General features: G+C 31.9%; 2 protein-coding genes across 2 annotated transcripts; one reads left to right on the top strand and one right to left on the bottom strand.

Annotated features, from left to right (window-relative positions):
• The first annotated feature begins 444 nt into the window (after positions 1-444).
• LOC124919308 (BTB/POZ domain-containing protein SR1IP1-like) lies at positions 445-3,775 on the top strand. Its single transcript, XM_047459533.1, has 5 exons — positions 445-745; positions 812-881; positions 956-1,579; positions 2,480-3,019; positions 3,080-3,775. The coding sequence occupies exons 1-5, from the start codon at positions 690-692 to the stop codon at positions 3,626-3,628; spliced, it is 1,839 nt and encodes a 612-aa protein (XP_047315489.1). The 5' UTR covers positions 445-689; the 3' UTR covers positions 3,629-3,775.
• Positions 3,776-12,897: 9,122 nt separating this feature from the next.
• LOC124922277 lies at positions 12,898-13,824 on the bottom strand. The gene is made up of 2 exons (XM_047463011.1): positions 13,593-13,824; positions 12,898-13,521 (listed from the first exon to the last, which is right to left on the bottom strand). Exons 1-2 carry the CDS (start codon positions 13,671-13,673, stop codon positions 13,042-13,044), a joined length of 561 nt encoding a protein of 186 aa, XP_047318967.1. The 5' UTR covers positions 13,674-13,824; the 3' UTR covers positions 12,898-13,041.
• Positions 13,825-14,076: the final 252 nt, after the last annotated feature.

The raw sequence follows: 14,076 nt of genomic DNA, 5'->3' as shown, positions 1-14,076 counted from the left end.
ATGTAGAACGAAAATGCGACTTGAAGAGTGCTAACGGAAATGTAGAACATAAATCGCAGGTGAACGATGACTAAGGTTTGAATCTCCAAACGATAGGCGCGCGATCATTTTCTGGGTTTTGTGGGTAATAAGAATACAAAGAGACGGTAGTGTAATGGCGCGCTACGATTTTTGGAATTTTGGAAGAAAGAAATTCCACACTGGAGCCAGCATTATAATTTATTGGTTAATAAAACTAAACCCTGGGTCGGGAAGGACCCAAAATGAGCATTATTAAACATAAAATGGCTGTGGATGAAGATTGAAGAGGAATTGGCTATAACAACCCTAAAACTATCACCACCACACATCCAATATGGAAACACCATCATCCTTTTCTTCTTCTATTTGCCCCTCTTTTCGTCACATAATACCCAAAATTGCCACCAAGTTCAAAATTAATGGACCATGAGACAGATAGGCTAGGCCAATTCCATGTGCAAAAAGACATGAAAAAAACATTACTATTATTGTAAAATCATAGCTTTTGAGTTCTTCTGGTTCATACTCTTTTCTCATCAACCATTGATTGATCATTCATACTTTTTTTTTTCTCCACAAGAATAAATGGGTTCTATTGAAAGAACACTCTCTGTTAAATCTCTCCCCTGGCCGTCGCCGTGGATATTGATCATCATCGTCCTGTAGACATGTCTGCTAAAAAGAAAGACTTTCTTTCAACTGCCATGAAGAGAACCAGTGAATGGTTAGTTTTCAAATGATTTAGCTTTCTTCTTCTTCATCTTCTCTAATAGTTCTCTTGTTGGAACAGGATTTCTTCTCAAGAGATCCCCAGTGATGTCACTGTTCATGTCGCCGGAGTTTCTTTCTCCTTACACAAGGTGAATCTTGATAATGGGTTTCTCAATTTTCATGCGAATTGATTTGTGTTTTTATTCAAAACCCAAAATTGCAGTTTCCGTTAGTTTCCAAAAGTGGGTACATAAGAAAAATGATATCAGAATCATCGGACGCCGATCTCACCCATCTCGACCTAACCAACGTCCCCGGCGGCGCGGAAGCGTTCGAGCTCGCCGCGAAATTCTGTTACTGCATAAACTTCGAAATCGGCACCGAGAACATAGCAATGCTCCGGTGCGTTGCAGAATATCTGGATATGACTGAAGAATATTCCATCGGGAATCTCGTCGGACGGACGGAGACTTACCTAAACGATGTCGTTTTCAAGAGTCTATCCAGTTCACTATCGGTTCTGCATTCGTCGGAGAATCTGCAGCCGGTGGCGGACGAGGTGAAATTGGTGGGAAGATGTATAGACACTATTACGGATATAGCTTGTTGTAAAGACAAAGAATTTAGTCCTCCAAACAAGTTGCAGCCGTCGGAGGTTGTTCATGGTTCGCCGTTGTTTCTGGGTAACAATCTCCGGCCGGTGGTTGATTGGTGGGCGGAGGATTTGACGGTTTTAAAGATTGATGTTTTTCAGAGGGTGATTATTGCAATGATAGCAAGAGGGTTTAAACCATATGCACTTGGTCCAGTCCTCATGCTTTATGCCCAAAAGTCACTTAGAGGTTTGGTGAGAATCTCTTATCCTTAATCATTTTCATCAAATCTATCATTTTTAAAATAATAATAATACAACTATTCAAATATTTAATTCTTTCAAAACTAATCATAATAATATAACTGATTTGATACTTTGAAAAGTTTAGATTTTGTTTTGTACTTAAATTTAACTATTAAAGGATCAGGGTAAGCATTAAAATGTGATAAAATCATCTAATTTTTTTAATTTAGTTTAGTATTTATTTTTCTAATTCTCAAAAATATGTAAAAATTTATGTTAATCTACCAATTTTATTCATAACTCAAAAAAAATTCTAAGCCAAACCTAAATTTTATTAAATCCACCACAATTTCATATTTTGGATTTGTCCCTGAGAGTCCAGGAAAACTAGCTACAATTTGAACTTAGGTCTAAAACTGCACATTTTTTTATAATTAAAATGCTCTAAATATTTTAATTCTTCATAAAAAAAAAAAGTAGATTAGGGTATACTATTGGAATTACTCTTACAACATTTAAGTAATGGGTTCATTATTTGATAGACATTTGCAATTTTGAAAAACTTTGAGCTTTATTAGAATAACCATCTAGTTATTTTAAATGAAAATGTTTGATGTAGGTTATAAAAATTTAGGTTATTTGTATAAATTGATATTAGAATGTAAATATATAATAAAGATATGATAATTTAGGTAATCTTAAATAACTAACACCAACAAGTCCTTCATATATATAGACAATGGGCATAGTTCCTAGCAATTTTAGTTATGAGTTCCATTAGGATGAAAACTATAAATAAATTTGTGTACAACTAAGTTCAGTTTAAAACAAATTATTAGAAATCCTTCTAAGATAACTTTATGCATACAAATTTTGAAATGGTTGGTATATTGCAATGTTCAAAATCAGGAATTCGGGAAAGCGAGGAAGAAAATAGAAGTGAAAGAAGAACACGAAAAACGGGTGGTTCTCGAAACGATAGTAAGCCTCCTTCCAAGAGAAAAAAATACATTGTCGGTTAGTTTCTTATCGATGCTCCTCCGAGTTGCCATCCATCTCGAGACTACGGTTGCATGTAGGTTAGACTTAGAGAAGAGGATGGGATTACAGTTGGGCCAAGCTGTCCTCGATGATCTCATGATTCCTTCGTTCTCAATTATAGGAGACACGCTCTTTGATGTTGATACGGTTCAAAGGATCATGTCGAACTTTCTTGAGTTTGAAATGGGCGAGTCACGTTGGGGAGGACAAGAGAACGATATTGAATTCTTATCTCCTCGCCCAAATGATATGGAGAAGGTTGTAAGGCTAATGGAAAGCTATATTGCAGAGATTGCATCTGATAGGAACTTGCAAGTGCACAAATTCATTGACATTGCTGAGCTTATTCCAGAACAAGGAAAGATTAATGAAGATGGAATGTATAGGGCTATAGATATCTACTTGAAGGTAAAGTTACATGTTAGCTTTAGGTTATAACAATGACCTAATTTTGGTGTTTGTGTTTAGGCTCATCCGGCCTTGACTGAGATGGAACGAAAGAAAGTATGTGGCGTGATGGATTGCCAAAAACTATCTCGGGAGGCATGTGCCCATGCAGCTCAAAACGAGAGGCTCCCAGTCCAAACGGTAGTCCAAGTCCTATATTACGAGCAACAAAGGCTCCAAGAGGTCAGGAATAGCGGGGACCAATCTCCTATGGTTCATGCGCATGTAACTCCTCTCGGAGAAAGTTCCATAGCAGAACATAAGGAGCTTTTGACATTGAAAAAAGAAAATCAAGATATGAAGTTCGAGTTAGTGAAGATGAAAATGAGATTGAACGAAATTGAGAAGCCGATAAATAGGTATGGTGGGACTATTAATAGTAGTCCCTCCGGGAGTAGTGCTTCTACAACCACGATCAGAGGTGAGAAGCCTCCACTCCCGAGGAAATCATTTATGGGGTCGGTTTCGAAGCAGCTTGGAAAGCTTTATACTTTGGTAAACTTCGATGGGGTCGGAAGGGGCAAAAGTAGGAACAAACCAAGCAGGGCAAGTAGACATTCGATATCTTGATGATGAACTCAAATGAGCATTGTTTAGGGTTCTTGTTTTTGAAGAATTGAGAATTGGTAGCTATTGTTGTTTGTTATGGTATTCTTCTTTGACTTTCCCATGTTGGGCTTTGGTATGGATCTTATTGTAAATTATGGTGTTTTGTGTGCCCAATATGGTCTAAAGAATCGCCAAAATGAACCAAGTATATTCAACTAGATTTTTAAAATTAATTTGATTGTAAATAATATTAATATTTGTGATAAAACATGACATTTAATATATATATATATATATATATATATATATATAATATACATGCCTCCACCCTTAAAATATGATTACATTTTAAAATAAGTCTTAAATTATAAATCTTTTAATTAACTATTTAAAATATTAGTTATTTTAAAAAATTTATCCTACAACTTTATCCCCTTTCTCTTTTTATATATATATATATATATATATATATATATATATATATATATAATATAATATTCTCACTTCAATTTTAGAGGGAACAAGTTCAATTTGTACCATTGAGAAAACAAAATAAAATAGGACAAGTGTAATTTATTATTTCTTAATTTTTTTATTAATTAAATAGGAAACGTTATTCTTTATTACCCATAACCAAAATATAAAATCGGAGTTTTTTAACAAATTATCAAGAGTGGCATGTTTATGGGATTTGTCAATCATTTTTGCGGGTGATATGAACGAAGTGAGAGACTCGTCTCAAAGAACCGGGGCTAAAAGACTCACCGACATAATGAGTGAGTTTTCTGACACTATCGATAATATTGAGCTTGTTGATCTGTCGTTGGAAGGAGAGAGGTATACGTTTAGAAGAGGCAATAGAAGAGGTTGGTCCAATCTCGCATCGACATATTTCTCATAGTGAATTGGTTTTTCGGAGAGTGGCAAATATTTTCCAAAAGGTCCTTGGAGTTGTTCGGATCATCGACCTATCATGCTCGAGCGTAAAGAGTAAGGATGGAAATTTAAAATCGCCCCGTGAAAACTAAACCGAATTGCCCTATTTGGGATGGTTTTTTCCCAAAACCGAATGGAGATGGGGCGAGGATGATATTTGTGACCCCCGCCCCGACCCGCCCCGATCTCATCCCAATTGTTCCCCGAACACTATAAACGTAATTAAATATATTAAATCACCAATATATTTATTTATTCACTATCTTTTATAAGAGTTATAAGTTTATTTCTTTATAATAATATAAAATTTCAATATATTACAATATATTATGTTAAAAAAAACGTTTATATAATTTTTTTGTATAATTTTTTTTATTTTTTAAAATATTTTATTAATGGTGCCCAGCGGGGATTCTTCGAAACCGAACAAAACTGAACGGGGCAAGATGGTATTAAAAAAATCCCCGAAATAAAAACGGGGCGGGGATGGTAAATACATTTCCCGCCCCGAACCGCCCCATTGCCTAGTAAAGAGGTGGCTAGGGCGTGAAGTCTCTTCAGGTTCGAGAATAAGTGGTTGACTAAGGTTGATTTTTTGCCGAGAGTGCAAGAGTGGTGGGGAAAGCAGAAACCCTCGGGTTTTCCATCGTCGAATCTTTTTACAAGTTTGAGGAACTTGAGGAAGCTCTTGAGAAATTGGTATGTGGGGAACATACAATATTTTTGTGCAAATATTAATGAATTATGTAATAAGATAAATGATATTGATGGGGTGGAAGAGATATGGGATCTTTCAGCTTTAGAAATTAGTTCTCGTATTTATTTGGTAAGTAACCTTTTAGATCTCTCTAAGGAAGAGGGGATCGTGGCGAGACAACATAGTAGGTCTATTTGGCTAAGAGAAGGGAATAGGAATTCAAAATAAATCACATAGTTTCAAAGACGCAAGTGATAAATAATGTGATTAACTCGATTTCAGTTTAAGGTATTCTTAACGATTGTGAACTAGTGATTTCAGATAGTACTATGCAATTCTACAATCATCTGTTTAAAGAATCATTTAGAATCAAACCATCAGACCAAAATTAAAAGGGAATTAGTAACTTTTTTTCCTGTTTTTTGTTTCCGATCCAAAAAAAATCATGCCTCAACGGGATAAATTCACTTATTTTACAAGGAGCAGAAGATAACGAAAGGGAGACTTCTAACTAAATAATAACACAAGCTACCCTTTCAATCTATCATATCAATCGAGACATGAAGCGATTGATTTACATTATCATTCTTTAAAAAGGCGTACTCATTCCTTAAATAAGATATCATTAAAGCATTTTTCTTATTCTCTTCCATTGATAAAAGTTGGAAGTCAACATTAATTTGTCTAATCCGTGTGGCTCCCTGAATCATAAATATAAAGAATTTTAGACCAATTAGTCTTGTGTCGTCGTTATATAAGATTATATCCAAATGTTTGGCGAACAATTTGTGCGTGTTATTGAATTTGTGATTTTGGCTAATCATATGACTTTTATCAAAGATTAGCAATTTTTTACGCATCACTTATCGCAAATTAATGCATTGACTCGACAAATTATAAGGGGGGTAAGTGTGTATTTATTAAGTTGAGTATTGAAAAAGCATATGATTATGTGAATTATGAATTTTTATTTGATGTAATGGGTAAAATAAAAATGGGGAATAAGCGGATTGGTTGTATTAGATTCTGCGTTTTGACGACTAAGTTCTCTATGATTGTGAATAGATGTCCTAAAGAGTTTTTTGAAATTTCATGGGGGTATTATACAAGGTGACCCATTTTCTCCATTCTTGTTTGTCATTGTAATGGAAGCACTTTCTAGAATGAAGTTCGCTAAACAAACTGGTCTCGTCAAAGGAGTGAATTGCGGGGCATGGACGTCTACTTTTATCATTTCTCATCTTCTCTTCGTTGACGATACATTGTGCATGTTACAAATCACACAAAGAAATGTCAAGCATATGCGAGATATTGTATGGTTGTTCGGAGTATCTTCTAGACAGCGAATCAATATCGGTAAATCTAATATTTATTCTTGGACTCTATTTCAACTAGGAAGAATACTTATTTGGAAAGTGTTCTGGATTTTGGCATTGGTAAATTTCTCACTACTTATCTCAGTATGCCTCTTGGTGTTAGAGCTCGCTCCCACGCCTCCTAGGACCCAATTATCTTAAAAATATAGAGAAAGCTACCTATTTGGAAGAGCAAGATGATTTTGAAAGGGATCGTTTGGTCTTGATCAAAAGTGCATTGGCTTCTATGCCTACTTTTATGATATCTTTAATGGTGCCAATGAAGATAGAAAGAATTATGTGTAAATTTCTTTGGGGATCCTCCTAGTCCTCCTTTAATCATTTGGTGAGTTGGGGTAAAGTAAAGAGAGTCAAAGATCAAGGGACTTGGAAATTAGAGATTTGGTTTCATTTAACAAAGCTATCTTATCAAAATGGTGTAATAGATCTCTTAAGAGCCTAACTATTTATGGGCTAATATGATTAGATACAAGTATGGACATGATTGGTTTGGATGGTTCACTAAAACTAGCTTTCGACTAGTTGGTTGTAGTGTTTAGAGAGACGTCACTACCATGTAAAAGTCTTTTCGTGGACAATGCAAATTTTTGTTTAGCGATGACTCATTGACCAGATTATGAGACAATGTTTATTGTAGTGTTAAAAGCCTTGCATTGTCATTCCCAACACTCGCTTTAGCAGCGATCTATAGAAATGCATTAGTCAAGGACATGTTCGATCAACGTTCGAATAGTTTCGCAAGTAAAATTAGATATAGAAGAATACTAATGATAGAGAAGTCCTCTTATATAAAAGAATGTTACTATTTGTGGAGCGTAAGGTGGTGATTCCTTCTTTGCGTGATATTTTACGTCGGCAAGATATTGATTCTTTTAAGATTGGACATTGTTACACATTATTTGTATAGATTGCTCCATATGACTTCTTATGGGAGATGTTGTCGGATTCCAAATTCCCTTCAAAAATCTCATTTTTTTGGATAGAGAATGGAGATATCTTGACTAACGATTGATGCATGAAAAATAATACATTGTGGTTAGTCATTGTAAAATGTGTTGTGAAGAGGTGGAGATGACAATTCACTTGTTTTTTCATTGTAAAGGAGTGGTTGCGATTTGAATCCTACTTTGGAATATGATTGACAATGAATGAGTGATGTCTGAGTCAATCGTCGATTGTTGGATTGTCTGGATAGAAACCGAGAGCTCGATCAGATTGAGTCAATGAGTTCGCATCTCGATTATTTTATGGTGGACTATTTGACTTGAAAGTAACCATATGACGTTCACTGATTATTGTTGACCGGTGTGTTTACTCTACAATGCTATTATTATGATAATTGACGAGATCTCTTCTGAAAAATCGGTGGAGGCAATCGGTGAATTCATTGATCTTCTTGAAAATCTTTGAACTCGTTAAAGATTGATTTTATGTTATGTTTGTTCGTTGGTAAACATTTTTTACTTATGTTTCATTGTTGGTCCTTAACTGTTAATCCCGTTTTGTTTGGTAACAAGGTGATAACGTGTGTTTTATATTGCTTTTGTCGTTATGTTTAAACAATTATCATTTATATCATATTGCATAAAAATTTTAAAAAATAAAAATTTAATATTTCTAAAATTATAAATTAATAAATAATTTTAAATATATACTAAAATTATATAAATATAATAAACATTTTAAAAAATTATATATACAAAACTTAATATATTTAAATGTATATTTATTTATGTATTTTGAAACTTGCATGTGATGATTTAGTTAGTTTAAATGTATAACTTTAATTTAATAAAGTACAAGATATAATATATATATAAAAAGAAAAATTATATATACGAATAAAAAAATTATAATAATATGCTATTGAAAAATATCATCTTGATTTATAAATATAAAAGGGTGGATGTCAAAATAGATAATATTAAAGAGTTATTTAAAAATTTAGGGTGTCTCGTTGAACTAGGATACGATGCGATTGAGAATTTTGTATAAGTTTGATGTGGGAAATTGTTATTATCTCTTTTATTGAGTTTTTTCAATTGAGTTGTGCTTGAAGGAGATTTTGGGAGTCTAGGATTTCCAATAAGATATTTTTTGTGTGTGGAGTGTTGGTAATCTTATCTCGTAAAAATTACACGTAAATAATATATGAAAATAATACAATGATAATAAAACAGATACAACAAATTATGTAATAAGATGAAGAAAAGTCTTTTAGTTTGCTCTGAGGCCTGTGAAATCACAGTTCCCTTAAAACAGTTTCACCGTCTCCTGTTTGTACTGGAGAGTTTCGTCGGTGGCTGCTTCTTAGGGTATAACGGAACCTGCAATGATTTAGCACAGAAAAACTACTACAACAGCGAACTAAACAAAAGTACCTGAATCACAATCACCGGGTTTCGCACAGAAATGATCGAGTCAAGAAACTCGAAGAACACTCACAAGAACACTCACAAGAACACTCACAAGAACAAGGAAAGACTTTAGAATTCTAGAGAGAGAAGTGATAAGATAATGTGTGGAGAGGAATACAACGTGAATGGATATTTATAGTTGAAAATTAAACTCATAATCAATTCTTTAATCCAACGGTCGCTAATTCATCATCCATTCATCCAACGGTTATCGTTGCTTGCCTTTTCATCATCTTTGCAAGTTACATCTTACAATAAATATTTTGTAGTTACAATGGCAATTAACACCATTTGTTAATTGCCTCATTCAAGACATTTATGTTAATTGTAACAATTAACAAATTTAATTCACAATGAATTTGATGTGAATTTCATTTGGATAAAATTTCACCTTAATTCACATTTGAATTTCATGTGAATTTTATTTGGATTAATTTCACTTTAATTCACATTTGAATTTCATGTGAATTTCATTTGGATTAATATCACTTTAATTCATATTTGAATTTCATGTGAATTTTATTTGGATTAATTTCACTTTAATTCACATTTGAATTTCATGTGAATTTCATTTGGATTAATTTCACACTTAATTCACATTTGAATTTGGTGTGAATTTCATTAGCCCAAATATCATTTCCATTTAATTAATGGAATTTGTTTAATTCCAAGTGCGATCCACGATTGTATTCTAAATGATGATAGATGTATGTGCAAGGATTTTATCTTAGTTAGTCGATGTTGTGTGTGTCTTAAGGATGTGGAGACGACCCCTCATATCTTTTTACATTGTAAGGGTGTCGCTAGTATTTGGAGTCTTCTTTGGAGTATTACGGGTATTCATTGAGCTAAGCCGGGAATCATTAGTGCGTGTTGGGAAACGTGGATTGAGACAAGTAGATTTGCGAGCCTGAAACAATGGGGTTGTATCCTCATTATTTTCTGATGGGTAATTTAGTTTGAGAGAAATCATAGAACTTTCAACAATCTCAAACGACCGTTGTAGATCCTTCACAATGTTATCCTAACATTATATGAGGTTCGATGTGGGAAGTCGACAAATTTAGTTAGAGAGCTCATTGCCCTTTTGAAAGATCTCCGCGCACGTTAATTTTGTATTATTTGTGTGATTTTCTTCACAAATATAATGTTTTTGTCCTCGTGCTTAAAAGACTATCAATTTCATAATATAATTACATGATCCTTTAAAAAAATAGTATATTAATAACTTATATAAAATAAAATATATACTTTAAAGATAAATATATGTGTTAGCCTTTTGCAATCATATCAACATTTAATATTTTAGTCTACTAAATTTGATAAAGTAAAAATATTTTTTTGGTACTATTGATTTTTTATCAATTAGTTTATTAATAATATATTTTTTTTATTTCTTTCAATATGAATCATTATATATATTGAAATAACATATCATTACACAATATTAATAAAAAAAAAAATCAAATACAAATTTTTAACATGCATTCTAAAAGTTACATGATCCACATATTTTTAAAAGTCATTTTTTTCACCAAGTCTAATTGTGTTGTTCACTTGTATTGGGCTTATAACATGCATTATATTTTAAATACATTCTCTTGTGTATTAATATTGACTATAATGCCCATAAAATGTACAAAGTATCTAAAAGTTTTTTTCTTAAATATAAAAAACCTTTAATTGATAATAATGGGGAAGGTTCCTAAACATGCACCGGGTTCAAACAATCACTAATCTTATCATCAATTAATTCATTATTCAAATAATCATTAAAAATATTAAATTACCTTTACTCTATTTTTTATAATAATTTATAATAAAAATAATCTCAAAAAATATGTTTTTTCATAAATAAATAAATAAATGAAAAGCTTTTAAATTCATAATCCTAGCTAGATCAAACAAGCTCTAAATGACATTAATAGAAGCAACCGAGTTGCTTAAGTTTCACACAAAGTCCTCGGTTAAATGAGTAACGTAGGGTAAAGAAAGACCTTTTTCTATTAAAATAACATTTTAAAAATAAAGTGGGGTATATAAAGAAAAGACTTCATTCTGTATTATTTGTCTTGTGATGAATAAGATCTATTAATAATTTATGCAGGCAGCAACAACAATAAAGTTTACTGGAAAAGCCACAAGTTGCGGGCATCAATTTTCTTTTCTTTTCTATTTATTTTAAATAATCCAAATAAAAAAAAAAAAACTCGATAGTCGAACATTTGAGCATCTAATAATACTTGTATTCAATCGTAAATTACCCTAATTTCAGTTTCGAAAAATCCCGAACATAGTATAAACCTAGTTTGATTTCTCTAATGTACTAAACACCTTAGAGCGACAAAGCGTTTAATTGATCGTCGTAGATTATCTATGTTTTTATTATGAATCAAACAAGAGCAAATATTTTTATTTTATTTTTTGAGAGGAATTAAAACTGAAAAGGAGGAACAGGCTAGCAAATGTTTTGAGCTCCATCATGATCATAATTAAAACCAAAAGAGGATTCTTCTACCAGAAGGATGTGGGCATTATATCAGCTCTTCCCACCAAAGAATTTTTCCAAATTTTATTGATTTTATATTTGTAAAATGTATAATAATTGTTTGTAAGGTTATATTTATCCCAAATGGGAATCTTGTGTCCTTCTGGTGGCAGACAGATATGATGTCTTATTTTCCTCTTATTTCTTTTTTGTTCTTATCTAATAATAATTATAAATTATATTATTGCTCAATCAAAATAATATTATTATTGGACATTATTTAGATAAGATACATCTTCTTCTATTACTTGTTAATTTTATTCCCATTATTAAATAACTTTATCAATTAAAATATTAATATACTTTTATTCTACTTTCCTTATATAAAAATCTCACATAAAGTAATTTGAATGTGGAATTAATTGGGTATAGTTTTGGCTGAACCTGATTGAGAAATTTTAACGACAGAGAATCATCACTGTGGAGAATAAAGGCAGTCTGTCAAAGCATGATCAGCATGGCTTGGAATTTCTATCTTCTTAATTAATTAATATTATTATATATTATATTTCTCTTTTTAATTATTATATGTAATCTTTCATTTGAGATATATAGTCACATTTCAATGTCACTTTCTTAACTAGGTGTCACCTTTCAATTCTGATATTTCTAATCGTTCCGTCTATGTATTGGACTTACTTTAGATTCCAGTTTATTATATATATTAACTTAATAAATGTTTATCCTTCTATCAAATTTTGGTATTTAGTTATCATCTTCCATAATTGCAACTAATTAACTGATCATGTATTATTGTCACTATTCATTGTGGAGGTGAATATTGCAATATTAATGTTTAATCACCCTGAAAATTTTCATTTATTATGATAGTTCAAAACTAAAGAATTTTGTCTAAAAAGTTTGATGTTTTATTTTTACTAAATACTTATAATTTAAAGGGAGAGTAATGACTTTGAAGAGTTATACTATAAAAAAAAATCAGACTACAAATTATGCCAATAATTGTTTTGGATTAATCAAATGAAAAGAGATCATGTTCCTCACATTTTTTATTTGTTTATTAGAACTTTTTTATTCTATTTTTTCCTTATTTTGATCGAACTCGTTTTTTTAGTAGTTTTAACTCGTTTTTGAGTAACCTAGTCTAAAAATGACACAAACTTTATTAACAATACGAGCTTACTTGCGCCTGATATGATTAAAACTCTTCGTTTTTGTTTATTTTACCTTTTTTCTAACATATTTAAAACAAAATCAAGCCAAACAGTATTTTGGTGGGAATTCATTAAAAATTCCAACAAAAATGGATTCCAAACAAGACCACAAGTGATCCTTTCATTAATTGTACAATGTACAAAAACATAATTAGATTATGAAGTAAGAAAATGGAAACATGATTAGTGGGCTAACCCTCAGAACCTATCTAATCAATATCATCCTAATTTCTAGCCCAAATAAGAGTAAGATGAAAAAAAAAAACAAGAACAATCTCATGATAATCAAGTCAAGTTTAGGGTTAGAGATTGGAAAAGCCAAGGCGGATAGTCATGTTTAATCTTACTTTGATTCAACTCTTCACCCGAGTCAAAACTTAACTCTTCTCTTCTTCTCTCGTTTATCCTTGTTGTCCCGAAATTCTTCATATGGCTTGATCCTGTAGAAGTAGAAGAAGAAAAGCTCCGCCCGGATTCTGATGTTCTTGTTTTTGTCTCGACTCTCTTTGTTGATTTATTAAAACTTGTCGGACCGAGTGTCAACTCGATTTGGCTTTCATCCTCAATCTCTAGAACCCTATTGTAGTCCAATTCCATAGTATCATCGAGTTGATCACGAAACCCTTGTAGAGTCGACATATTTTGGTTGATTTGATGATCCAAACGAGGCTTAGTCTTTATATATCGACACCCTTCTTGGTTTTGGCTAGCCATACTTCTCATTAGTGCCTTTTGAATTTGATAAAGACGATGAAGTTCATACACCTGCAAATACAATTTAATTAATTTGTTTCACAATTATTTTTCGCCCGATTATGAATTAATGAAAATGTTACCTGTTGTTTGAATGTTTCCTCGTGCTTTAACATTGCCATCTTCATGAATTCTTTGTCATATGGCTTCAAATATTTCTCCATTATAAACAAAGTTAAACTTATTTTTCAAAAACAACTTTCTCTTACTAGAAAACACAGCATCTGCTAAGCTTTGACATATCCCATTTATGTCTGTAAATTGTTGAAACATGACAAAGATCAATAACTAATTATAAGTGGATGAAACCCAAAATAAAAATAAAAAAAATCTAATTAAAAATGTCATAATTGATAAGGCCTTGTTTGGATTTGGTTAGAATCTAATTTTTAGACATGACGACCAAAATAAGGCATAATAATTGAATACATCAATCACTTTTAGGACTTTGTTGTTTAGCATAGTTTAGTTCTTTTCCTTAATTTGTTTATAAAACGTTTGTTTAATTTGGACCACAGGATTTGTAAACTTAGAAGAAAAAAAATATCTTCTGCATCAATATTCCAA

The sequence above is a fragment of the Impatiens glandulifera genome, chromosome 1, assembly GCF_907164915.1.
Source record: "Impatiens glandulifera chromosome 1, dImpGla2.1, whole genome shotgun sequence".
In the NCBI taxonomy this organism is placed as follows: Eukaryota; Viridiplantae; Streptophyta; class Magnoliopsida; order Ericales; family Balsaminaceae; genus Impatiens; species Impatiens glandulifera.
This window is presented reverse-complemented; position numbering and strand designations above follow the sequence as displayed.